This window comes from Globicephala melas, chromosome 6 (genome assembly GCF_963455315.2).
Source record: "Globicephala melas chromosome 6, mGloMel1.2, whole genome shotgun sequence".
Classification (NCBI taxonomy): Eukaryota; Metazoa; Chordata; class Mammalia; order Artiodactyla; family Delphinidae; genus Globicephala; species Globicephala melas.
In genome coordinates this window covers 49,134,184-49,161,804 of record NC_083319.1, presented here as the reverse complement: position 1 = coordinate 49,161,804, position 27,621 = coordinate 49,134,184, and the positions used below count along the sequence as shown (strand labels likewise).

Genomic DNA, 27,621 nt, shown 5'->3' with positions numbered 1-27,621 from the left:
CGGGCACATCAACCTCAACATGTCCCCGGACGAGTCCATGACTTTCCTTCACACCAGCTTTCTCCTTTCCTCCACCTTATCAAACTTCACTAACCTGTTGCTCAGGCCATAATAACCTGAGGGTCATGATGGGACCTTTTCATCATTCACCCCTGACATCCTAACATCTTCAAGTCCAATGATTCTGCCTCAGAGGTGTTTTTGGAACTATTCACTTCTTCCTACTTCCACTGGTCCAAATAACCATCATTTCTTGCCCAGACAAATGCTAGTCTCCCTGCTTCCACTCTTGCCCCTCTAAAATCCATTTTCCACCCAGCACTCAGAAAGAGCTTCTCGAAATATATATCTGATCATAACCTTCTTCTGCTTGCAAACTTCCATGACACTGCCCGGCCCTGCCCTTAGAATCAAAATCAAACATCACATTGTAACCTGCAATACCAGGCCCCGTGATATGGCCCGTGCCAACCACCCCTACTTCCCATCCCCTCTCATCTTCCTTGTTTATACTCCAGCCACCCCTTGAGTTCCTCCAAAATCCTGATCACCGTCCTGCCGAACTCCTCGTACTGGCTCTCCTCACTCCCTCTACATCTGTAGGCCTGGCTCCTCCGTGTCACCCAGGTCCCAGCTCAAATGTTTAAGTCCCCTCAGGGAGACTCATTCTAAAGTAGCCTTTCCCCAACACTCAAGTCACCCAAGTCTATTTCCATCATAATTCTTATCACCATCCAAAATCACATGGGTAATTTGTTTACTTGCTTATGTGTTTCCATCCACTAACACATAAACTCCTTGAATGCAGAGAGCTGGTACGTTTTTGTCACCTTCCTGTCCTCAGTGACAACAATGTGTGGCACTAACAGTTGCTCAATAAAATGAGTCAAATGCAAATAACCTGCTGCAGGCATAGACAGATGGAGGGTTGGATTCAGCAGATCCAGATTTAAATATGGTGTATACCACTTACTAGATGTATCTTTTAGCAAGTTAGTAATTTCCTCATCTGAAATATGTGGATAACAATGGTATCTTCTGTAAGCAGCTGTACAGAGCTGCTGAAAAGATAAAATGAGAAAAAAGTCCTAAACACTCGGCACTGTGACTAGCATACAATAAAACCTTAACAAACACTAGCTAGCTAGTATATATCTATACTAGATTATACTACAATGACAGGTTTTAGATTCTCTAGACTAAATTACACACACACACACACACACACACACACTTTGGTGTTCATCTTCACTTGGTTTAATGGGTCTATTGTTTTGCCTTTGAGACTTCAACTTGTGTGTCCTTATCAATACCATATCTCAAGAGAACAATCTGAGTAATATCCTCTGACTAGTTCCTGGCACACACCAGAACAGTTATGAGCTTTATAAACCTCTTTAAGTGATTTACCTGAAATATAAATATTCCCCTCCAGTATAATACAGTGATTTCACGTGGCCTCCGTTCCACCTACTTCCTCAGAGGTCTGTGAATAGTAAATACACACAAGTCTACACAAATATCTCACGTGTTGAAAGGCCTATAGGGTAAATCATCTTTGCACTCATCACAAGTTAAAGAAGTAACCCCCAGTATGACAAGAACATGCCCCTTTTACAACACATAATGGCTGGAACAATTCAATCTTTATCATTTATTATTTTTATTTGGACAACATATATACATATGTACAAAATACCTACTGTCAGAATCCTCTTTTATAATTTCATTTGATTTACAAAAACGGGACAGCAAAATAACTTAGGTCACTAATACTGTACAAAAATAAAACTGATTAAACAGTTGTAAAGATCAGTATCTTACAGTGTTACAGATCATTCATCTGTTGTGAAAGAACATCTCAATCTATCCAGAGTGATGAGTACTGTGCTTAATCTACCTGCAAACTGACAACGAGTCAGTTTCTGTAATTATAACTATACCAAATATAATTCTCAAAAGAAGCATGATGTAGGGCTACACCTTAAAGCCACGGCATCGTTCCACAGTGGTGAAGGGCTTTCTTCTTCCCTAACCAAGGAGAGGAGTTATCTTAACTCTAAAACTATTAAATTTTCCAGAATATGACAGCTACTTACAGTATTAGATAAAACAATTTTTCTTTCTTTTGAAACACCTGCAACAGTCTTTCAAAAAATTCAGTTTGGTTAAAAAAGTAAACAAAAATTACTATCCTCCATTTGGATTTTTTTAAGTTAAATCCATGGTCTTTTTAATATAAAAAGTAATTGTTTCATAGTTTTAGTGTTCAACGAACTCTAGTAGTCCTATTTGAACCATATCTTGATAGAGTAAATCTAATTAGAATGCTGGTTCCTGTTTTGTGACATTTTAAAACAGGAGTTATCACAAGGAATAAAAAGCCTTGAGTTTATACGTTATGTTACTATAACATAGAAGAGAATATCAAATGTGTGTTCTTCAACGACTTGAAAAGGCAAGTAGCAACTTTTTTGGGGAAGTAAATTGTGCATTTTTTTTTTTAAAACAAGTTGCTGCATTTACAACCATCTAAGTGCTGGACAAAAGCCACATGTAGATTTACTCCTGAAACTACAAAGATTGTCTTTCACTGACTTTGCTTGGTTTTCCTTCATTTCGTTCTGTGAGGGAAAGATGAGTTTGTACAAGTTAGTGGGTTGCTAGGCAACGCCAAACTCCTCACTCACTAAAAGGCAGCATGCAGAGGGTCACAAGCAGAACCATTCCATGAGTTCAGTAAGAAATAGGCAGCCTAACCTATTTCATATGGAAGAACAGATGTCCTTAAAACTTATTTTGGACACAGAAATTAAAATTTGGTTTAAAATAAGCGTTTCAAAAATCTGAAACAGAGGTAGAAAGTGTTCTTTATTTTTCCTGACATGTTTTCCCGTGAGAAAACACTTTCCTTTTTATCCCATGGACTGCTCCCAGTCCCTAATGTTAAAAGCAGTTCTCTTTACAGAACTACTAATACAACTACGCTGGTTAAACAAACAAAAGAAAAACACCGTGCTAGTGATGGCTACTGTATTGGAAGTTGGAGTCAGCTGTGACCCATGCCGGCTGCAGGAGTCCACACTGGTTCTGAACTGGAAACAAGCATGTGTCAGGTGAAATGATGAATTCACCCCAGGTTTACACAACACATCTCATAGCACACGTATAAACTAGAGTGCACCATAACTCCCTGTTTTAAATATCAGATAAAATTGTCAGAAAACGTTGTTTCTGATGAAAAAGAAGAATATGTAAACATTTCCCCCACGATCACTGCTGACTCCCCTATTTGAGGTTTCTTCTCAATGATGAAAACTCGGTTCATTTTTCTGACCACGTAAAGGCCAAAATTAAGTTTTCAGGTAAATGGCATATTATGCATATAGTGGTTGAGGCCATTTTAGACCCCTGGATACGAGATCTTATAGTGGTGAGGCTACTGATGTAAAAGATACAGTGTTGTGTTTTCATTCCTATATGTTCCATGTGCCTTCCTTCTCCAAAAGGGATGATTTTGCGCAGTCTCCTCTGAAATCATCGTGGTATCTTCCCTTAGCGCTCACTACTTATAGGGGTATGTTATTTTTCTTTTCACATTTCAGCTCCCTTTTCCTTTTACGTAACTCTTGCACCTGTTAGTGGCGGTTCTGTAGGAACATGGGACGGTAACCGACAAACCTCTTCCCCAAAGAATAAACGTTTCCAGAGCTAGTTACTGTTATGCACCCATTCAAATAAAACCCAACAGAGTCAAAGCCCTCGCCCTTCGTGGCATTATGGTACAATAAGAAGAGGTTAATTAAAAGGACCGGAAATTTTGGAAAAGTTAATAGAGTTAAAATTGTTTGTTCTTTTTTAAATTAAAAAATATATATACTACCCTCCTTCTCCTTCAGCGTCTGTTGTATATATTCTGCCCTCACATCTCTGCCATGATTTCATAGGGAAACGTGTATACTGTAAAATAAGCAGATTATAACGTGGTTCCAAACAGAATGTCTGCTTCTATCCTTAAAGCATGTATTTAACTTATTCATCCTCTGCGTTAGAAAATAAAAGTGCAGCTTATGTTCAAAAAGTACAATTCATACAAAGCAAGGTTTGAAAGTTCTGTACTTACAGTAACCTTTCAAAGGTGTGTCTTGATTAGTATAAATTCATACTGCTTACCCATTGGCTATAAGTAACTTTTTTGTTTTCAAGTCTTTAGATGACAGATCATGCTGGAGTAGATGTGCTCTTGCTTGCATAAAGACAGCTGTGCTATGGCGTTTCGTATCTCAAAAGGTAACGTGATTCAAGAGAGTGGTTTTGCTAAAGAAACTGAAGCACACTCGTCATTACATTAAAAGGTAAGAAAACAATTCTGAGAGACAGCAAGCAGAAAGGGCCCAGAATCACTGCGTGATGCTACGAGTCAACTCACCCAGTCAGACATATGTACACCAGTGTTGAATCTTTAAAATTCTACCCCAGTCTTGGCTTTAACCCCCTCCCCACACCTGCCACCCCTCCACCCACCCCCAAAAGAAAATTAAGGAGAGGAAAAAAAAAAAAAAAGCATTTATCTTCCCTCCAACAGTCAGAGACGGTTCAGAGTTGCCTCTGCAAGGGGGACCAAGTGTTGACTTTGATCTTAGGCTACAATGTGCTTTTTAAAAACAACGCAGGGAGAGGAAAATTAGACTAGTGACCAAAGAACAGCGACTTCCTGTGCTGGCAGCGCGCCTCTTCTGGGCCATGGTTCCCACCTGTCTGTCTGTTCGCTGGGAGTAGTTCGTCCTTCCGGGTCCGTCCCTCCCTGGCTCGGGTGGGCAGCACCTCACAAAGGGTTGGCCAGCGCCTTTTTGGATCGCTTGATCATGCTGGGGTGGAACTCCGTGTGCCGCCGGGCGTGCTTGGTCAGGTGGTCGCTCCTCATGAAGCGCTTCTCACACAGCGGACAGCGGAACTGCTTCTCCCCCGTGTGGGTCCGGTAGTGGCGGGTCAGCTCGTCGGAGCGAGAGAACTTTTTAAGGCAGTCTGGCCACGTGCAGGGAAAGGGCCGTTCACCTAAAAGAAGAGAATCAGGGATACAGGTTAAAGAACGTGTAACCGAAATTCTCCAGGCTGGTCCTGGTCAACCATCCCCATGACTCAGGAAATAACTCCTTTGTGTTCTGGGCTGAATTGTGTGCCCCCCATTCATAGGCTGAAGTCCTAACCCCCAGTACCTCAGAATGTGGCTGTATTTGGAGATAGGGTCTTTAAAGAGGTGATTAATGTTACATGAGGTCATGTAATCTAATGACTGGTGTCTTTATAAGAAGAGGAGATTAGGTCACAGACTTGCAGAGGAAAGGCTGTGTGAAGATGCTGGGAGAAGACGGCCAGCTACAAGCCAGGGAGACGGGCCTCAGAAGAAATTGACTCTGCCAACATCTTAATCTTGGACTCCCAGCCTCCAAAACGGTGAGAAATAAATTTCTATTGTTTAAGCCACCCAGTCTGTGGTACTTTGTCATGGCAGCCCTAACAAAGTAATACCATGAAGAAATTGCTGAGAGTCATCTTCTCTAGGTAAATGAGCTTGCTATTTGTACCCAATGGATCCCCAAGAGCCTTGGAAACTATATTTTCCAGTTTTTGTCTACACGGTTGCTGGTTTCACGAGTTCTCTCCGAGGAGTCAAAAACCTTAGCCCTTTGCTAAACTTCCTGGCATTGTACAGATGGAAGAGAACTGGGGCATCTAATCCAACCAACCTCCCACCAGAGGCAGGCATCTCCCCTTAAGCTCCTGAGTGTTTGGCCACCCAACCTCTGCCTGAGCAATTCCGGTGGCAGAGCCCCTTACCTGCCAAGGAAGCCTGCTTGTTTCTGAGCATCCCTGTAATAAACACTCTTATTGATGTGAAACCTGCCTTCCTGCGAAGGCCATATCTTAAGTTATATTGTCTTAACACTAAAAATTAGTTTTTTCCCTCTGCCACATAATAATCCCTTAACTATCTGAAGACTGCTATCACGCCATTCTCTAATCTCTTCTGGTCTAGTTGAAACAATCCCAGTTTCTTCCATATTTCTCATAAAAGAAGAACTCACATAATTCTAAAATAATAACATAAGCGCAGGCACAGCACTAAGGGTTTCACACGCATTATCTCACTGACTTCTTACAGGACACCCCACGGAGGTGGCCCATTTTACAGATGAGGCTTAATACTTGTCAGAGTTTCCACATCCCTCCCATTACGGTTGCTCTCCTCAGATTCACGCTATTGTCTCCTCGTCCCACTTAAAACGCAGCTAAGCCCACCCTCCAGACATGATCAGGCCAGCACTGGGGGCCTCCTGACCCCTGCATTGGCAGGGGAGAGTCTGTGTCCATGTTTGTTGGGCAGGACACACACAAGCAGAAAGGCAGAAAGAGCTGCTTAAGATCAGAGTCTTGCTTGCTCTTCTTGTGAGTGACTGTCACCACCCCCCAGCTCTGAGCACCTGCCTACCTACTCCTCACACCTTTCCAAGCACAGCCCAAAGCAGCTGCTTCACAGACTCAGGACACAGACTCTGGTTTCCACAGAACTCTCCAGACACTCCTTAGGTAGGTGTGAGGAGTGAATCTTTTCTCACTCCTGTTCCCACCTTCCTGGGACACAGAGAGAGGCTCAAAGGGCCTGGAGCTGCCCAGCGTGGTGCATCTGAGTCATCCAAAAATGATTCTTTTCCCTAAGCTTCTCCTAACCTGTGCCAGAGATGTGAAAATAAAGATAATAACAACAAAATACCTCTATCACCTTCGTGACTAAGGTTTTACTTGCTGTTCTCTAAGCAGAGATATAGCCATCACGCCATGTACAACCTACCTGCTCTTATGGGAAACCTGATGTGGGCAAAACAAATTTGTATAAACAGATTCACTATACACAGGTCTAAGTATAAGTATTTCCTCACTGAGCTCTAAGCTGCAAAGCCACAGCAGCAAAAGGCAATAGCAAGCCAGTGAGCCCTGAGCCCTACCCAAGGTGGATGCTGTACGAGGATACTCAGAGGGCCAAAAAGAGAGGGAGAGGAAAAAAGGAGCTTCAGACTGAAGCCTCTGAAAAATCCAATGACGGAGTTGAAAACTACACTTCTGCAACTTCTGTTGGATTAAAAAGCATTTTTACCCAGTTCAGCAGAACTTTTGAGCAAAAGGCAAAATGCAGGTTATCATAACCCAACAAGGTTAAGCTTCGCTGGGCAAGGACAGCATCCCGTCTGACCTCCGTGCTACTTGTGCTGTCAAGCATTTAGTAAAGGCCTCAGCTCTGTGCGCGTGTGCGCGCTGAGTCTGCTCAAACTCCAGGTCGCGCAGGTGACCAAATCCTGCTCAGAAGTTCCCAGACCACAGGAATATTTCCGGGCTATTTCTGAATCAGACTGCAGCCAAGTCCTCACTAACCCAAATGAAGAATCTATGGGAGAAGTGTTCTTTAAACATGTTATGTTAAAAAATATAATGAATAGTTAGAATTCATAGCGTGATAAGTTGTAAAAAAAAAAAACAACAGACCAAAAACCCCTGTCTGTTGTCCCTTTCCTGAAGCCCTCTCTCCACTGCTTGAGGATTTGGTGGGGAGGAAAACAATGACAAGGAAAAGTTCTGTGTTTTCTCAACACTTCTTAGGACAGACACCCATCAGAGGTTGTTTCCTTGAAGGAGTGGTAATGTGGTTTAGTTATTCACCGGCACATGTTTCTTTCAAGCGAGTCATGAGGGGAGATTAATTTATTTGAACGGATCTGTGTCCATTGTGGGAAAAATGGGTCAGAAGACCACTCTACTGTGTGCTAAGACTGGAAAAGAAATAAGGCACCCCTTGTTTTAACAAGATGGAAGTGATAGTCAGTGGGAAATCATCATGAAGCCTGAATCAGCTGCATGTACTGGAGATCTATTAAGCATTTATATGCTTATGATTTACAAAGATTTCAAGTGTAATCAGGGTCCATTCCCATCGGATTCCCTTTCGGTCTAGCTTATGGCTACACACTCTTCACTGCCCCTCACAGTTGGCATGTGATTGTTCTCATTGCTTCTAATCCAGGTGCTGTCATTGACCTAGCATCCTTTTCCCTGAGTGCTTCAGAGACACAGGGTCACCCACAGAGCCCAGAGCAAATAAGAGCCAACAGTAGCCTTTGTTAGATTCATATAACGTGTATAATTCAAGCTTACAGTTTCCAAGCGTTTAAAAATAGATCTACTTGGAAGTGAGTTGCTGGTCTAAAAGCTCTAGAATCATTTTGATTTTTCTCAGATCCTTTGGAAAAGCATTAGGGGCTTTTGGTCAATGATCTAAATCAGGGGTTAGCAAACTATGGACCATAGGTCAAATCTGACCTGCTGGAATAAACACCATTCCTATACTTAGTTTTTACCAAATGGTTGAAAAAAACCAAACAGTAACATTTTGTGGCAGGGGAAAGTTATATGAAATTCAGGTTTTCATGTCCGCATACAGAGTTGCACTGGAACACAATCATACTCATTGTTTATGTATTACCTATGGCTGCTTTTTCACTACGACAGCAGTGTTGAGTAGTGATAAGAGATCGTACGGACCACAAAACCTAGAATATTTGCTATCTGGTCCTTTATAGAAAGTTGGCTGACCCCTGATCTCAACCTGCAGGCCTGAATTTCTATCTAGTGTACACCAGGATCTGTAATTCCAAATGTCTTCAGGAGCCAGACACATAAGAAAAGTGGGTGAAATGCCAAGTATATTAGACCATGGATTGTAGAGGAATCTGGGGCCAACTGCGGAGTGCTTTCCACACATAAAGGCATTCAAATTCGACACTTGATGAAACACTGTGCCAGCCAAGCAGTGTGTGTTCAGGGGACCTGGATTCTTCTTGGGGATTTGCAATTTGCAGCCCTATGAAATCAACCACCTCTTTAACCCAGTGGAGAGTTTGCATACAACCTATACTATAGGATGCATTTCCACATGTTAGTTAATGATAGACACATATTAAGGTATCTAGAAAAAGATACGTGTTTTTTTTTTGTTGTTTTTTGTTTTTGCGGTACGCGGGCCTCTCACCACTGTGGCCTCTCCCGTTGCGGAGCACAGGCTCCGGACGCGCAGGCTCAGCGGCCATGGCTCACGGGCCCAACCGCTCCGCGGCATGTGGGATCTTCCCGGACCGGGGCATGAACCCGTGTCCCCTGCATCGGCAGGCGGACTCCCACCCACTGCGCCACCAGGGAAGCCCCAGGCCCTTCCTTTCAGCTCAAGGCTAAGGCCCCCAAAAGAATGGTTAACCTTCTTTATACAGAACAAATCATATGGTAAAGCAACTATCAGTTAAAGAATATTTAAACTTGTCTTTCGTATTAATGAGAGAGTTACCATCCTCCTGGGGGAAAAAAATAAAAAAGGACAGACATGTACTCGTGCTTTATTTCTGGCCTTCACAGGAAAACACACCCAGAGGCAGTGACACAATAAAGTCTGCTTTACTGGAGCAGAGCTGGTAACAGCACAAGTTTCTGTGCATTCTCATTATTTATATACCACTTCCCTTCCCCTTCAGCAACAAGCTCAGCGCCTCTCACTGACAGACTCAGCTCTGAGTATAAAACATACGGGATCAAAACGGCTACTGAACACTGCATCAAACGTGTAAAAGGCTTTCTTTGCAGAGACAGGTCAGGCCTCCAGAACTCTCCTGGGTCTCCAGTGGGTTCAAGAGAAGCGGAGGGGGGGCCTTCTGGCTATGCACTCGCTAACTTGATGGCTCATTGCTTTTAAGGAGCCTCCACCCTACCCGGTGATTAGTTGATGATGTCAAGTGAAGCTTATTCTTCTCGGTAAAGTCGTGAAGTGAACAGTGGTGAGCTTTCCATATAGAGGGAGAATGAGGACAAATACGGGGATTGCTAACTGGATATATCCAGCCCTGTCCAAGCTCCCCAGAGCTCAGATGGACAGCCATTGCAGTCCTGGCCTAGGGTCTCGACCCTCCCCCTCCCCCCTCTGATCCTCTCTCTTCCCCTCCCACAACTCCACAGAAGAGCCCAAAATGGGCTAAACTTAATTGGGTTTAAGAGGGTTAAAAATACCAACTCTGAAGCTTCCACTGCTTTGAGGAAAAGTAACCCAATCTAGTAAAACAAATCTAAGGGAATTGGGCCTCCTTTTCAAAATAGAACTCTAAAAATGTCAATTAATAATCATAGCTTCGCACAGATGTACAAAATCAAGGCTGTTTCTTGAGGAAAAATAGTGTTTTTCTTAATTACAAAAAAGCAACTAGGATTCCAGAGATAAAAGGATAATTTGATATTGGAAAATCATAATGATATTACATGTCATTTAATAGGTTAAATTCACCCCCACCCACACTCATATCTTGCCTTCATAAATGCAGAACAATATCTGATAAAATTCAACATCCATCCCTAATAAAAGCTTTTAGGAAAACAAAATAGTTCCTTAACAGGATAGAAAATATAGATTCAGACCTTTCCCCAGCAGGGTCAACAGTAAAATGAAGGCCGCATTCCCACGGAAGTCAGGCAAGGCAGGAATGGACTCCTGCCCCAATCACTGTAGCTATTTAACGTTGTTCAGGAAATGCTAGTGAGTGCAATTAGATAACAAATTAAGAAGTAAATTGTGGGAAGGAGGAGGCAAAATAAGAATTACTTGCAACTGATACAACTTCCTATTCGGAAAGTCTAAGATAACAAAAGTTAAAAATGCAGAGCAGAGACTGGCACAGCACTGTAAATCACCTATACTTCAATAAAATAATTGAAGAAAAAAATGCATTCATAGGTGTAAATATACAAAAGAGCAATGGTTTTCTTATATGCTAAGCATAGTCAGTCAGGATAAGCCCACCAATAAAGTTCAGGACCTGCATGAAGAAAAACATAAAACTACGATATGAAAGGAAATGAATAAATGGGACATTTCCCATGTCCCATTGATGGCAAGACCCAATGTTCTGAATATGGCAATTCTGTACAAATTCATCTATGAAATTAACACACACCATAGAAATTCTTTTTTCTTGAACTTGACAAAATTATTTTAAAGTTCATTGGGAAGAATAAATACCCTCCACTTGCCAAGACAATTTTGGAATAGAACAATAATAAATGAGCACTTGCAATACCAGTTATTAAAATGTATGATTAAAGCTGCAAAAATTAAGATAGTGCGATACCAGCATAGGAAAAGACAAATCAGTGGAGCAGAGTCAAGTCTGAAGATAAACCCAAGACTACAGGGATGGGCATTTCAAATCAGTGAAGAAAAGAATGTTTAATTCAATAAATGGCATAGATATCTGGTAAAAAAAAAAAAAATTAAATCTGGATCCCTACCCTTATACCTTACACTTAAATTCCAAATGGAATTATTTACATTTACTGTACACGTAAATGTAAAAAATAAAACCATAAAGGTAAAAGAAAATACAGGTGAATATTTTTAGAATCCCGGAATAGGGAGAGACTTCCCAAACATGAAATCAAAGGCAGTACCCTATTTGAAGGATAGTTTTAAAATACTTAAAAATGTTAAACTTCTGCATGGTAAGATACATATACACACACACACACACGTAAGTAAAAAAATTTAAGAACCAGGGGAGCTTCCCTGGTGGCGCAGTGGTTGAAAGTCCGCCTGCCGATGCAGGGGACACGGGTTCGTGCCCCGGTCTGGGAGTATCCCCACGTGCCGCGGAGCAGCTGGGCCCATGAGCCATGGCTGCTGAGCCTGCGCGTCTGGAGCCTGTGCTCCGCAACGGGAGACGCCACAACAGTGAGAGGCCCGTGTAGCGCAAAAAAAAAAAAAAAAAAAAATTTAAGAACCAAAACAGTGAACAAATAAAGGAAATTGCAGCCTATGACAAAAGGTTAAAATCTGTGGTACAGAAAGGGCACTAGCAAATCAAAATGAATAGCCCAACTTAATAAAATTGGGCAAGGATGCAAACAAGTAATCTATAAAATAAGAACTACTAACATCCAATTAATAAATATATGAAAATATAGTCAATCTCATAAGTAATCAAAACATGCCAATCAAGACACCAATGAAATACACATCAGGCTGGTAAAAGTGTTAAAAAGTATGTTCATATACCTATCATTGATGGTGGCATGAGGAAACAGGCATGGGTGGAAATCAGAATTGTTCCAGGACCACCTGGCAATACATTTGTCCAGGAATTATTTGTGGTAACAATTAGGGAGGAAAACAAAAATATACAAGGATACCAACATTGTTTATAAAAGGTAAAGCTTGGTGACAACCTAAATGTCTAACAATAAAGAACTGGTTTAATACTTTAGTGTTCCATGCAGTGGAATAATATGTGCCTGTTAAAAAGGTACTAGATTATTCTATACAGAAGATGTTAGCAATACATGGCTAAGTGAAAAGAGCAGTGCGTGATCTGCTGTGTATGTGTGTGAACTTCTAAGGAGAGGAAAAATCCTGGAAGAATATATGCAAAATATGAACAATAGTTATCTACAGGTGAGGGGATAACCTCTACTTCTTTTTGTAATTTCCCCCTATGTTTTCTGAGTTTTTTAAGCAAGTACAAATTTCTTTTATAATGAGAAGTCAGAAAAGTCTTACACAAAACAAAGGTAACAACTGTTTTGATGCATATGAGTTCAAATTTTTCCACCAATGGGTTGATCAAGATCCGATTCCATTCGAGGGGTGGGTGGTTTACACTCTATTGAGAAATAGACTCCAGTGTCCAAGACCAAAGAAAGGCAAAGAATCCTTCTGCTTCCTTCTCAAATTGTTAGAAAGTAAGAAACTTTCAGAGTAAGCTACGTGTGTTTTCTCACTCCTCCCCCACCTCCTCCTCTCCTTCTTCCATATGTGAAAGAAAAACGGCCCTTGAGAAGAGACAGGAATCTCCCTTCAGATACCAAGTGACACAGGCAGCGATGGCAGGGCTGCCCCACCAAGGAGCAGGCTCCTTAGGAAGCAGGGGGAGAAAGAGGCGCAGATACACAAAGCCCAGAGCCCAGCGCAGTGTTCCTGGTGCAGCACCAGCCCACACAGTTGCCGCAACCCGAAGCCATCGACACCCCACTGTCCATTATCATCGGTCCTCCTTCCCCATGGGAAAGCAATGCTAACCTGCAGGTACAAAAATGTGAGCTTTGCTTTACTGTTTTTCATTTCCACACCCAAGTGCAGAAGCACCCATACACTTGCATCGTCTGGGTACAGCCAATTCTACATTTCCCTGCATAAATCATTCCAATTAATATCAAACTCAAAAATCAAGAAATTAAAAGCCTCCTGTTCGCCAGAAATGTTGCTACTACCTACACAGGTAGATGTCCTAAAAAGACAGAAATTCTTGATAGCTTCAGAAGAATCCTGCCTGAATGCCATCCCATCACATTATGGTTTGCTCCTGGCCTCTCTCTCTGAATCCCTCTTGTGATTTGGTTTCCTTTTACATTTCATTTGTTGATACAACGGACTCATTATAGCGTCTGGATGTGAGATTTTACTTCCTGGTCCCTGTGATTATCTGTGGAAAGCAGCCTGTCTCCATACTTGAGGTTCTGAACTGGGAAGTGGGTGTCCGTAACGTCTGCCATGCAGTACTTCCTCACCGGAAGCTGGTGCCTAGCTATTTGGAAGCAAGCCTGTCCGAATATTGCTTGCACATTCCCACATTCTCAACTGATCTGTGAGATGGCACATGTGCCAGGACCTCAGAAAGGAAGACAACAGACAATAGAGTCTTGACTCTTTAGGTTCTCAACCCAGTAAGAGATATATCATTATGCCTTGATGTCTCCATTACCTGGCCCCCAGCTCAGCAACTCTGAAATGGCAGAGACGTAAGGTGACCTATCCACGTCCACACAGCTAGGTCCAGGCCCAGATTAGCCAATTCCCATGACTGCATTCTTCCTCCCACCCCAGCCTGTACTGCCTCTGCCCAGTTCTTTGTGGAAAAGAGAAATAGTAAATAAATAACCTACTAGGCACTAAACATTGAACAGGATATGTAAGTTTGATGGCAAAGCTATGCTGAGAACGTAGATTCTTTGAATCTTTGCATTCTGGGTTATTTTTATGACCACCTTAATTCAAACCCATCCTGTTTCCGATGAAGCCAACTCAGAGAGCCAATGACTCGCCCAAGGACATCCTTAGAACCAGTTTTCAAATTCTAGCTTCAGTTCTGAGCACTGAACAAGATTAGAGGTGAAAGCAGAACACAGGCCTTAACTAAATGTAGAGACAGCCTTTTCCGTGTTTTTCTAATCCTCTTACTCCCAGGCCCTCCTTTCCAGATGCATTGCCTCGGGGAGGGAAGAGACAGTTTAAAACAAGTAAGTTGCTGCTAAGCTTGAGGTTTCAAAATAGAGCTTTAAAAATGTAAAGCAGACCCTGAAATCCTCAAATTCTCTTAATTTGCCAGAGCTTGTAGCAAGACCTGAGCTATAGGGAGAGAAACTGGAGGAGCTGTGTTTAGGGAACAGATACAGAGGTCTGAGAAGTGCAAGCGTTCTGGACTCTCCTATTAGAAACAGTCTTGGGCAGTCCCAGAGGCCGACCACTGCTGCCTGGCCCACGGCATGCCTGGAGCCTGTCTGAGCCTCTCTAGGGAAGTCGCCACACACAGCAGGGCACCTGAGGAGCTGGGTAGCCACGCTGAGAAAAGGGTCTCAAGTGTTTGCCTAAGTTTCCACCCCTCCTAATGTTTCATCTGAGGACCAGGACCCAAGCTGGTATAGGGCACCCTGGGGGAGACCAGCAAGGTCAAAGGATGGCACGCAACACGGACAGCCCTTCCATGATGCCGGAAGAAGAGGTGAGGCTCTTGCCCACCAAGCAGATCACTCCCAGGAGAAAGAAAGGCAAAAGGAGAGACAGAGAGAACTCTGATTTTGTGACTATGTACCCAAAAGAGAATAAAACTTAACACAAAAGAGACTGAGAGACCCCAAATTGCCAAGATAAAGTTTGTCCACCAACAGCAGAAATGGTGGGGAGGGCAGGGGGGCTCAAGAGAACTCAGTTCTCTTTAGCTCAGAAAAGACAGGGGCAGGGGGGCTCAAGAGAACTCAGTTCTCTTTGGCTCAGAAAAGACAATGAGCAAACCAGGAAGACACAGGAGGCTGTTGTCTGGTTAGTGGATGCCTCCTCTACCTGCCACTCAGGTCACGGCACTCGCAGTGACCCAGAGTGACTAGTGACGGTGCTCCAGCATCAGGTTTCCAGTTGTTTCTCTCCGGGCTCAACCTCTGTACACTGCTGGCATGAGAGTAAGGCTGCGATGACCACAGATCCTACTCACACATGCCACATGCGCCATCAACACATCATTTTTCCAGCTTTTACGGAGTGAGCCACTAATTCATACAGTCTGGTGTTTGTCACCAAAGACCACGAAGAACGGCAGGGTTGAGCTGTCCAGCTCTTACCAAACAGCCCCTGCCTGACTCCCTCAGCCCTCCTGGGGCAGGCGTTCCTGGACAGCGCTTTGAAGTTTGGGAGCAAGCAGGGCACTGAGAAAACATGACTCAGGTCAGAGGTGCAGACTGTGTCTGTTTCACACTGGGAACCCCCGCTTCGGTGGGCAATGCTCAGCAGACAAGCATCCTGTGGCTGGCCATGGGTATGAATTGCAACACCCACGGGGGAAAGCAGCTGTTTGCTTGTCATTCTGCTTATTTTCATTAAAACAGCAATGGTACAAAACTACTGTAGAATTATGACAGCATAGGGATTTAAGTCATTTTTATATGTTTTTAAAGTTATTTTTAAGATCTAATTTTTGCCTCTTACGATTTATTGCGGTGTTTTTGTTGGGCATTACGTACACCGAATAGATTTCTGAATCCCATTGGGAACCACCATATAAACAGCTCATCTTTGTAAAGACAAGGCCTCTCTCTATTAGCACACAGGGTGACAAACGTTCACGTAAACACAATTCATTTCTCTGGGCATTAAAATAGACGACTGGAATTAAGACCAAGTGAATGGTGCCAATGATCACATTGTTGCCGCTATACGTGTTCCGTGTGAGGTTTTGGGTACTGGCTTCTAGAACATCCACTGAGCAGGGCCTATGGGGCTGATCCTGACGATAAGAAATACGTGTTGAAATAATCTATCTTTTACAAAGACTATTTAGTATACAGCTATCTTAAAGGTTGAACTCCAGAGAGAGTTCAGAGCTCTTTCTCTTCAAAGGGGAGAAAAATGAGAGAAATTGTTGTCATACTAATCTGTCTCTCATTTTGTCAAACTCTGCCTTTGGGAATATCCTGTCTGTAGTTCTAAATGGGTGGATCGAATGAACAGCTGCTGGTTTCGCCTGTCTGGCACCTATTGCCTCTTTGGGGTGATAAACAGCACACCCTGAATTTCCTTTTGGAAACCATTCCTTCCTCACTCTGAGTTTACGTAATTCCAGGCGGGCGACCCCACACCCCAGGCCCAGAGGTTGGATGTGACCCAGCTGTGCCACAGTGACTGAGTTCAGGGACAGGCACAAAATTCTGTGTTCTGAAGCCTGAAGCCTGGGACTTTTGCTGGAATCACTAGAAAAGGGGAACTGTCTTTCCACAGGGCTTGCTGAATTGGCAGGATGGAAGTCCGAACTGCTGGCAGCTATCTTACCACCGTTCAGAGACAGCCTGCGGGTGAATGAAGCCAAAGCAGAGGAGAGCAAGGCTGGGCCAGGGAGAGAGGAAGGCACTGACCACCTGTATCCAGAGATCCCTAACACTAGAGTGACCCCAAAGGCGGTGGAAATGGCAACCTATGAAGTTCTCATTTTTACTAAGCCAGTCCAAGTTTGGGTTCTGTTCCTTACAACCAAGAGGCTTGATTAAAACAGCTGTGGACCCACAACTGGGATCTTTTTCAATTGGAAGGATGAAGGTTCTGGATAGCTACTGGAAAATACAGGATAGGTTTGGCCAGGTCCATGATTTCTGAAGGTATTCCTCACCAAGCTTCATAAAAACAAACCAGAAGCCAGAGCTAGAACCCAAGAGTATAGACAATGGTGGCTTCGGGGCCAAATCCAAGAGAGCCATGCAAAACACAGGGTCTCTTACTACTGGCAAAAACCCAAGGAGTCCTCGTCAACAACCATTCACGGTGCAACTCCAAGCACCTAGAAACATAGTAGGAAAACTTCAGAGTAACCTTGGACTAAGTTAACTAACTCCAATTCCTCCTATAAAATGAGAATAAGAGTACCTTCCTATCGCATAGGACTTCTGGGAGTTTAAATGTAACAATGTGTGTAAACCATTTGGCTTGGAACTTGGAGTGTAATACATGCTGGATGCTTCATTATCATCACTATCAATAGCATTATTACTAGTATTAATAATTTATAATTATTATTACTATCAACACTATTATTATCCACAACATTCACAGTACCTGCTGTCAACATCTAGCACACCTCTTTGCATGTAACAGTTACTCGATAACAAGTATTATTTAAATGAATGAGCTGCTGCTGGATTAATGTGGAACTGTAAACAAAAATTCTAAGCACCTCAAGGGCTTCTGGCCAACACATGTAGATTATTTTTAATTGTAATACTTAGTATATGGAGACACTGTGCTAAATGCATTAAATACCTCATCTGAATTAAGTTTCATAAAAACTCTATGAATATATAATTACTGAACTCCATTTTACAGATGGGAAAACTGAGGCTCAGAGAGTTCTCATAATTAGAAAGTGGCAGAGGCAGGATTCAAACACAGGTCGGAGGGACCCCTAAGCCGGTGTTCTACTGGCTCTACCTACTGCCTCCCTGCTGAAGGTAGAGACCTCTCTGGAGACCCCTCATCTTCAAGTTCCTTAGGGTGGCCTGGTTTCCTTCTCACAGGCCTTACTCTGCTTTTCTGACTGCCTCTGTCTCATCAAAGCTGGCTCCCTGGAAGGGAGAGATGGTAAAAATCTCCATCTCTCTGATGAAAGAGGATCTGTAAGATTCCTTCCAGTTATTAAATGTCCATAATTCTCAGGCAGGATTTTTGTGCTTTTGTCTATTGCCTGCCTCACTGCCCCACTTCGGTTCAAGTCAGGTCCTCTGGGAGGCACTTCTAAAACAACGGAGACTCGCCATGGAAAAACGTTCACACTTTGTTTAATACAAAATACTGCTGCCTGCTTTTCAAATCCTTGTCATTAGTTTTGTATGACTTAAGCTCCCGTCTCTTTATTTTAATCTATTTAAATAAAGTCCTCACTTCAAAAAAAAACAAAAAAAGGGCTCAATCAGGGCCGAATTCCATTCTGCTGTTCAAATTTGCGATCATTTTCAATTTTGGTTAAAAAAAAAATTCACATGCCCAGTGGTCCTGGGCTTAGATGGTGAGCTTACTGGTTCTTGCAGCTCTAGAACCTTTAGATTTCAGATCCAGACGTTCAATTCTCATCTCAAGACTCGAAAGGCTGATAAACTGAGATTACAAGGGAAGCCTGCGGGTGCACCGTTGTAAACATGGGCTTTAATCACAAATAGAAAGGATGCCTTGGAAAATCCCACGCATGAAAGATGGATGCCTCTCACTCCCTTAGTGGGAAAGGCATTCTCTATGAATAATAACTAACGTTAGTCCTATTATTTGCTGAGGGGACCATTTGAGGCTGGGATAAGACAAATGTCTACTCCTGGCCTTAAAGCACCAAAAAGGTATTAAAGTTTCGGGAGGGCTCCAGGAAGGCAGGAGTAGGAAATCCCACAAGCAATGGCCTTGGCCGCTCCCATAATAAAAGGGCAGAGCTTCCCCCACCCCCACCCCCCCCACCCCCCCACCCCCCGACTGACTCCCCCTCTGCCCTTTCACTCCGTTAATTTGGTTAATGCAAAGCAGCTCTTTAAACCAAGGTTAAAACAAAACAAAAAAATGTTAACCAGATTGAAAAATCCTCAGGAGACCATGGGGGAAAGGAATCCAAACCTAAGAACTGCAAAGAATTCACAGTGAAGGAAGATCTCCATTTGGCTAAACTCCGGCCTGGAGCACTTCAACTTCCCAGGACCCCATGTCCTCATTGTGCTGCTGAGGAAACTGAGGCTCTGGTAGCTTCTACGCTCTGCTCAACGTTACGTGCCTGCCAAGGCAGAGAGCCAGACTTTGAACCCTGGTGGTGTGCTTCCAAACCCTCCAGAGCACCCCCAATGCTTCAATGGAACAATCCTCATCTATCTGAGAGGGTTAAAAAAAAAAAAGCATTCACTTTTTTACAGACAAAATGATGGATGTGATGACCTCTCAAGGTCACTTCCAACATCCAAATTCTATTCTTTTGATACTAACAACTGCTTACACCAAATGCTCTGAGTTGGGCTTAGGCCTGTGACTAACTTCCCAACAAAAAGTGGGGCAGAGCAAGAGACAGGACTGCTCAAAGACCACAGCAGAGGATCCCATTTCTTTCCCTTTTTAACTGTCTGTGGGCTTTTCTCCTTCCTTTGCCCCTCCTTTTTGCATGTGTTGCATAGAAACAGAAACTGCCTTTGTACCAATTACTAGGCACTAATTTACGCTCTTCAGTGGGGGCGGGGTTTGCTGGAGAAACATTAGGAAAAGGTGGGAGGGTCGGAGGTGGGGGAGGATTCTAGCAGCAGAGGCCTGGAATGCTGCAAGCTCTTTCTCCAAGCCTGAGAACAGACAAGAGGAGGAAAGAATATTTAAAAAGTAACTGGAAAAAATTTTTGGAAGACTAACAAAATTGACAAAGCTGGCTTTTCTTTTCTTTTTTTTTAAATCAAGTATGCTCACGATCATAAGGCATTCTGAAATCAAAATGATGGTCAAGAAATCCGACTCTAACCAGGGCACCACGTCAGGTTGCTTTAGGGGCTCCTGAACGAGTGAATACTGGGAAATCACCCACCCACTTTTTTTCTCAATGAGCTTTTTAAGGAAGACCATTGTCAGCCACTTTCCCAATATGTCACATGATGTTTCTCCCTGGGAAGTTAAATCGGGGAATTTCCCACAGACATTGCAGAATGACTAGTTCCTAGGATAAGCGTCAACAGTTGAGCCAGGAATGTATATCTGACCCTTATGTTCAGAGTCTCAAGAACTGATTTCCCTCAGGTTACATCTTTGCGTCTGAAGGTAATGGGGTGTTACCGTCAAAACAGCACGCTGTGGACTCTGGTACCTCCCTCCCTGACCCAGGCTCCACTTGCATTCCTCCCCTCTCTCTTCTCACCACTCACAGATTTGAGAGGAAAATCACGGGAAACAATGGTTTCACTCTGTAATTCTACTCCACTTGTATTTTCTGTTGTGAGACAGTAATCCCGCCAGCAGCAGCAGTTCTTCTAAGGCAACCCCGCTTTGTCTTGCTAGGGCAGCTAGGTGCAGGATGATGAAGGATGGGGTGGGGGGGGAGGGAAGTGAGGAGGGAGCAACTGGTCCTTCCTACCTCCAGGACCAGGAATAACGAGCTGTTAGGCCCCCTCACAGGCCTCAGTCCCCAGGGTGAGATTACAGCAGTGAGCTGGGGCTCAAGCAGCTGTGGGCCATCTTTCCTTGGAAGCAAGGGAGCCTCTAGCCTCTTGTCTGAAACCCAGAAGCAAACCCTGCAGGACATCTTTGCAATTCTTAGACTCCTATCATCCTCCACAGCTAGAGCCTGTTTGCAGTCCTTTGCTCTCATTTTTTCCCCGACAGGTTACGTGAGCCTGGGTCTAGACAGTCTCACTGGGGATGGGGATGGGGGTGAAATCGCCCCCACAGGGCAAAGATTGTCTCTTTGGCAGGTTATAAAAGTCTTAGCTATTACAATGGTTTGTGGCCTTATAAAGGGGCACAGTACATAAGCAGCTCTACAGTATGTCTGTGGTACTAAAATGTCACGGGGAGGACAATTATAGGGGAAAAAATGGCTAATCTCCTTAGGGGAGACAAAGTGGAAGAAAAGGTGGCAAAACGATGATCTATGCAGGCCCCACTCAGACTTAATTGTAAATACATCTTGGATGAAGCATGTCAGGCTATGAAATACCACTCTACATCACTTTGGGGAGCATTATGGAAAGAAGAAGGGGGCAGAGAGGTGGTTTCCTTCAGGACCAAGGCACAGGGCCTCCCTTCTACTCAGGAAGAGAAGAGCAAGTGGGAAAGACTGGGCAGGGGCGAATTAATGGGCTGCCCAGAGGCCATTTCAACACCCTGCCCTGTCCCTCAACCCCTGCCTCCTGGGTAACGGAAGTGGGTCCTTCTCATACCTCTGATGGTACTAGACTCTCCCGAACCAAAAAGTTGACTCCAAAGCTTTTTGTAGCAATTAAGGAAGAAGAGTTCACGAGGCACAGAGCAGGCCTGGCTCCTGTATAAGCAAACTTTTAAAACTTTAGTCTCAGGGAAGGAAATCCGCCTGAGTTAGAGCTAGCCAGTGATGGACGTTGCTAGAGGGGCCAGAAAATCTATTTCCTGTTTGGAGGATAACTTCCATGGTGGGAGCTACCCAGGTCCCCTCCACCAGATATTCTAGGTAGCCCAGAGAAATGTTCAAACAGGATGAAGAGAAACAGAAGCAGCCACTGCTGGCTGCTTTTGCAGCTCTTGTCTTTCCTTGTTTTTCACGAACTTCCTTCTGCCCTATTAAAAAAGTACATTGTTTTAAAATTTTTCCCACAAAACTGGGGTGTGCTGATTGGGATTTAGGGCTTTCTGGTTTGCAGAATCCTGTAAGCAGTGCCCTTAAGCTCAACCCATTGTCACCATTTGGGGACAGCTGATTTAAGACCCTCCAAAAAGATAGTAAAATTGTACCTGGCATGGAAGTAAGGCCTAAGGTTTCTATCACTGCGATGGCAACCTAGCATGACTCTACATCAGCTGGTTCTGATGACTTTTGAGCTGGAATTTGGATGCAGTTGTTTACCTCTCCAAAAGATACCCCCATGTGTCTATGTGTGTGTGGGTGTGCCTGTGTGCATGCGCAGGGTGACCACAAAGTTAGGAAACTTGGGATAATCCTTTTTTCTTTTTTCTTTTCGCGGTCCTAGAGAGGCTGAGGGGACGTGGGAGAGGGTCTGGGGAGTCAGTGGGTTTGGGTGTGGGTTTGTGGAGGCCAATTTGGGGTGTGTGCTCAGAGGTGGGGGGTGGCGTGTGGATGTGGGGTGTGCCAAGATAAACTTAAAGTGGGTTGCATTTTCAAATAATAAGCTCAGTATGTTTTCAGGAAAAGTACTCCAATGGGTCTAATACTTAATCAGAAACAATAAATACACTCTAAAGTGTCCAAAAGGTCTGGAGACAGAAAAGTTCATATTCCTTGTACTTTTTCTCAGATTAACCATGGATCCACTGCTTAAATTTTAGAGGTACATCACCTGAGAAGATATCTGATCTAGAGGGTGAAGAAAAACAAACTGAACACAGTATTAGAAAACGTAAAGTACTGTACTACTTAAAAATAAGTTTCTGCTATGTTTCCTGATTTTAAGCTCTGCCCAGTACACACAAACTATTATCTTTGCACAAGAATCCAAGTTCAGAGATGGTACCCTATCTTGTGGATTAAGAAACTGAGGCTCAAATAGAGAAGAGACTGCAAACTTAAATGCCAACAGAGACCATGTAAATGATTAAAATAAGGGAAACTGCCTCATATAAAGAACCGTCAGTTCAAGCCAATTGTTGCTGGGCAGGAATTCAGACGCAGTATTGCCAGTTCATTCGATTTTTCCAGAGAAGCCAGAAATCTGGATTTGTGTGGAAATCCTGATTTTTTCATGTTAGTAACAAAATCTTTACAAACCCTGTGCTAGTCAAGCCAAACAAATTTGCAAAGCAAATTCCGCAGCAGACCTCTAGTTTACAAACTCTGAACTAGGTTAACATCTCACAACTGGGAAACAGAAGGACAAATCAGAACCCACCTCAGTCCACCTCAAAGGGGTCTTTTCTCTTAGGATACTCTAGAAATAACTGCACTGAACTAAACACAATTTTAAGTGTCTCAACTTCTAAAGCCACTGGTTCTGGAACTTCCCAGGTGGTCCAGCGGTTAAGACTCTGCGCTTCGATCCCTGGTCAGGAAAGTAAGATCCCGCATGCCATGCAGCGTGGCCAAAACAAATAAATATATAAATAAAGCCACTGGTTCTATAAAAGTGGCATCTGTATGAGACTCTAGGAGGATAGGAGCAAGCAGCAGGAGGGATTCTGGTTGGGCCACATTGTGCAGGGGGGGTGTGGCTGGAATTTTAGTTCTTAAAAAGTCTTCACAAAATACAGACATTCCAACTGCTATCTCTTGACCATCTTCTGGGTTTAATACCAGCAAAAAATAGAAAAATTTTAAAAAATTTTTTCAATCAAGATGCTACCCCACCCTAAAGACAATCTAACTGGAAGCTGAATGGGAAACTTCCAAATGCATGAGACCTCCTACGAGTCTCGTATTTAGAGTATCCCTTGCACACACCTTCTCTAGCAGGAGTACACTTCTGACAGTCTTTACAGAGGCTGAGGTTTTTGTCCAACCATGTCCTAGCATTACAGAGCCCCCAAACATAAATAAGACACCTGCAATTACCACATCACTAGTTTCAAAAGACTGACTGTAGCATATAAAATGGGATTAACACTTCACTTCGTTTTCCACTCCGGACTGTGTAAAAGGTTCTCCTGAAACAACTGAGCTCACTTGCCTCGTGGAGAATTAAAGAGCAGCGTGCGTGCACGCACACATTAGCAGCCATTTCTATATGCCTGAGAAAATCACTCAGCAGAACGGCCCAGAATGCTCTTCTGAGTTGGACAGACTCAGGGAGCTAACAGAGGAGCTCCGCAGGCCTCCCCAACTGCACAACTGGGCAGCTCCCTGAAGGAGAAAGTGCCTTTGCTCAAGGTGGCAGTGGGTGTCCCTGTGAGCTGAACTCTGGGAACATGGCTGACACAGCCAGGCCCGCCCAACAGCTGTTGGTGAGTAACACCCTCTGGTTAATATACCCCTACTTCACCCTGGGAGCCTCACTAAAGGTCACATCCCCCAAGCCAGGCACATCAACCTTACAGACACAAACTTTAAAATGTGCTGTTTTACGGCAACCTAGATGACAACCGCAAAGAGAACCTGATTTTGCATTAACCATGAGGAGGAAATTCAGCTTTACTCCTGTGCCAGCAGCCACCTCCACAAGAAGCACTTTCCAAAGGAAATAAAATATGAGATGCAGTTACGTGGCCTCTCTTTAAATAAGCAAAACCAAACCAAACCAGCCAATGATCATTTTGAAACCACAGGCCCAGGGCCTCATCTTAAAAGTACCAACAATTACACCAAAAAACGACAATACTTTCCAAGTAACTCCAACAACCTCCTCTTAAACATGGTGTTATAGGACAGAGGGAAAGGAGTTCATGAGAGGACCAAGCACTGTGCTTCCTTATCAGAACAGCAGCTGTAAAGGAACCTTATTAAAGATGGGGAGACAGCATGGTCAAGTGTGAATGCTTTCCAACTTTTTCTGAATATGTGAAACAGAACCAACAGAATTGGCTGACCAAGGTTCCTATAAGTCTCCAAAGCCCATTTTATACTGCAGATGTCTTACCAGCCACATGCATCTGATCAGCCCTGCCTTTGGCTCTCCCTGGGAGAGACCCTTCCACGGGGCCTCCAGAACATCCCAACGTTCATTATCATCAGCCTTGACCTCCGGCAAGAACCACACCTCCTCACTAACTGCTCTATTCAGGGTGGCGGGTGCGACCTAAATCACGTGGGAAAAAATCCACTCTGAAATCTCATTAAAAAAGCTAACTAGTTGTGAAGTTAACCAACCATCACTTGATCAAACTTCTCTGCTGCCTGAAGCAGTGTTATTTTAAACCTCTCTGGGGACTCTTGGCCAAATTTAAAACCACCTTGGCAGGCCCTGAAAAGTAGCAAGCATACAGCTAACCGAGCCCTTAGTCATCCCTAAAAGGTTCCATATAATGTGCGCCGCTTCTCCAGGTTTCGGCCACTTCGCGGCAATCCCACAAGACAGTAAAATAAAAGATACGCCATTTGACTGTGCCCCCCAACCCCCGCCAGCGTCTGTCCAAGTGGGGTGGCCCCAGAGTCGCCGGGTGCGGGAGTCCTGGGGGGGGGCGGGGCGGGACAGGGGAGGGGCGGTACCACTCCCCATGAAGCCACGCACATCGGCTGGCACTCGGCACTCACTCTGCCCGCCAGGTTAAGGCTCTCCGTGGCTTCTAGAGGCTGGGGACGATTAAGGAGTGAGCTTTCCGTCTCTAACCGGTTCAATCATTTTAAAGAGTTAAACAGCATCTCATCCTAAGTATATGCACCCTTTCGGCCGAGCGTGGTGTCCTTTAACGCCCAGGAAGGCTGCCCGGCCAAAGGTTAACTAACCCGAGAGTTGGGTGGGAGAGGGAGACGCCGCTAACCTGTATGCACTCTGTAATGGGCTTTGAGATGGGAGGATTTTCCATAGACTTTCCCACAGCCACTGTAGGGGCACTTGTGCCTCTTTTCGGAGGCGTGTTTCCCCTTCGCAGCCACTCCAGGGTGGAGGAGGGAGAGCGGGCTGGGCGCGCTGCCAGGATCCTGTCTCTCCTCCGGGCTGTGGGAAGGACTCGACCCAGATTCGGTGGTCACGTCGCTGTCGGATCCCATATCCTCATCTGGACTCTCCAGGCTGTCGCTGCACACCGAGGGGGTCTGGATAGGTCGATACTTGTTCAGGTCCAACAAGCTCTTGGCGATGGTGACCAGCGTGCAGTAATCCTTCCAGGTGTCCCCCGGGTCACCATGCTCCTTGGTCACCTCGCGCTCAGGTAGTCGCAGCCGCTCGGCGTCCGGAGCGCCCCCATGCTCCGGCACCGCAGCGCGGTTCGAAATGGAAACCAGACACTGGGCAGCCACGAAGTCCATGTAGGCGGCCGCGGACATGGTGCGGGCGACAGCAGCCCCGGAGGCGCGGCCAAACTTGGCGGTGGCTGCGGAGGTTCAGCTCGCCGTGCCCTGGCCTCGGACGACGAGCGCGGCGCGGCGCGGCGCAGCGGCCAAGGGGGCGGGGGCGCGGGGCGCTTCCGACTCGCAGGAGCGCCGAGGCGACCTCAGCCCCTCATCTTTACGTAACCGGCAGCGCCTCCGCACGCAGCATCCACGGCCCCGGGCTCCGCCGCGCTGCCGCCTCTCGCCGCCTCCGGTGCCCAGAGCCGGGCGCAATCCGCCCGACGGGCGCGCAGTCTGCTCCGAGCCGGCTCCCCTGGAAAGATGCCACACGTGGCGGTCGTCGCAAGTTTATTCGACCGAAAACGCCCCGAGGCGCTGGGAGAGGAAACTGCAAGAGAGGTACACGCCCTCGGCCGCCTTTTCAGTCCAGCCAAAGCCCTAGGACATTCACCCAACCACCCGGACGTGGGTGGCAAGGGCCGGACCAAGCGCCAGGTCTAAGAGACACTTTTCCCCCAGTCCACTGACGGCTTCTGAGCCCCTGCTCTTGCCGGTGCGCACCGTTCCGGCATTCTCTCGCTCAGTAACAATTTCGCAGAATCCCATCACGTCACAATCCAAACCCCCTCCAATTGGCCAGTGGGGAGGGTGATTCAACTCTGTTTACTTTCTTCCTCTGCCAGTCAGAACAGTCTTTCGGTGGAGAGGTGCGTCTAGAACTGAGGCGTGCGGCCAATCCGACAGTTCTGTTTCGATGCCTCGTGCTACCTCTACAGCCTCGAACGCTGACATTTAAAAGGGTAACAGCCGGGAGGCTGGAAAGGAGCAGCCGCGCATCTCTGGGAGTGTCTCTCAATCCCTTAGCCGGTCCAGGCCTCTTGGCTCACGTTCCAGCTTGCGGAGCTGTGGGATACACCTTCCCTACTCGGTTGCGTTCCTTCTTACGACAAAAGAGAACTTCAGTTTCATTTTCCAGCTCGCAAACAGTTAAGTGACTTCCTGCAAACGCTACAGTCCCAGCAACCAGTCTTCCAATCAAAAGTAAGTTGGTTGATGTCACTGACATTGGCTCAGCCAATCAGAAGGGCATTCCGAAGGCCAGCGCTGCACACTTGTAAACGCGAAGAGCTGTAGTGAAACTGAACACATCCTTGTACTTTGTGTTGCTGATGGGAAAATCGAGATATGTATGGGAGGGCAGTGGTGATAAATAAATGCAAAGTGAGTCAATAATTTAAAAAAACAACAACTAAATATGTCAGGCCAAGTTGCTCAAGAATAAACACAAATGAGAAAGCATCAATTCGTTTTTCCGTTTCGGGATGCAGCATACTTTGGGGCAGATTTTTAATAATTCTTCCACCCAATACATTAACTATGACTAATTCATCTTAAAAATGCAGAGCTGACAAAAGTTCTGTTTTAAAGCATAGTCCTTCTTCTGTCTGGCTAGTCTTACTTTGAAACGCTTCATCTTTTCTTTTGTGATACCTCAATTCCTCTCCTTCCCTCGTGCAATTTATTCTAAGGAAGCTGTTTTTGTTTTGTTTTGACGCTATTGTAACCTCCCTAAAATAAATGGAGACAAAAATCCCTGCATAACTTTTAAAACTTTAAAAACAACATTCTTAGCTCATTTTCTTTCCACAGACTCCTG

General features: G+C 44.7%; 1 protein-coding gene across 1 annotated transcript; it reads right to left on the bottom strand.

Moving 5' to 3' along the window:
• Nucleotides 1-1,639: 1,639 nt before the first annotated feature.
• KLF9 (KLF transcription factor 9) lies at nt 1,640-26,948 on the bottom strand. The gene is made up of 2 exons (XM_030877018.3): nt 25,454-26,948; nt 1,640-5,055 (listed from the first exon to the last, which is right to left on the bottom strand). The coding sequence occupies exons 1-2, from the start codon at nt 25,956-25,958 to the stop codon at nt 4,826-4,828; spliced, it is 735 nt and encodes a 244-aa protein (XP_030732878.1). The 5' UTR covers nt 25,959-26,948; the 3' UTR covers nt 1,640-4,825.
• Nucleotides 26,949-27,621: the final 673 nt, after the last annotated feature.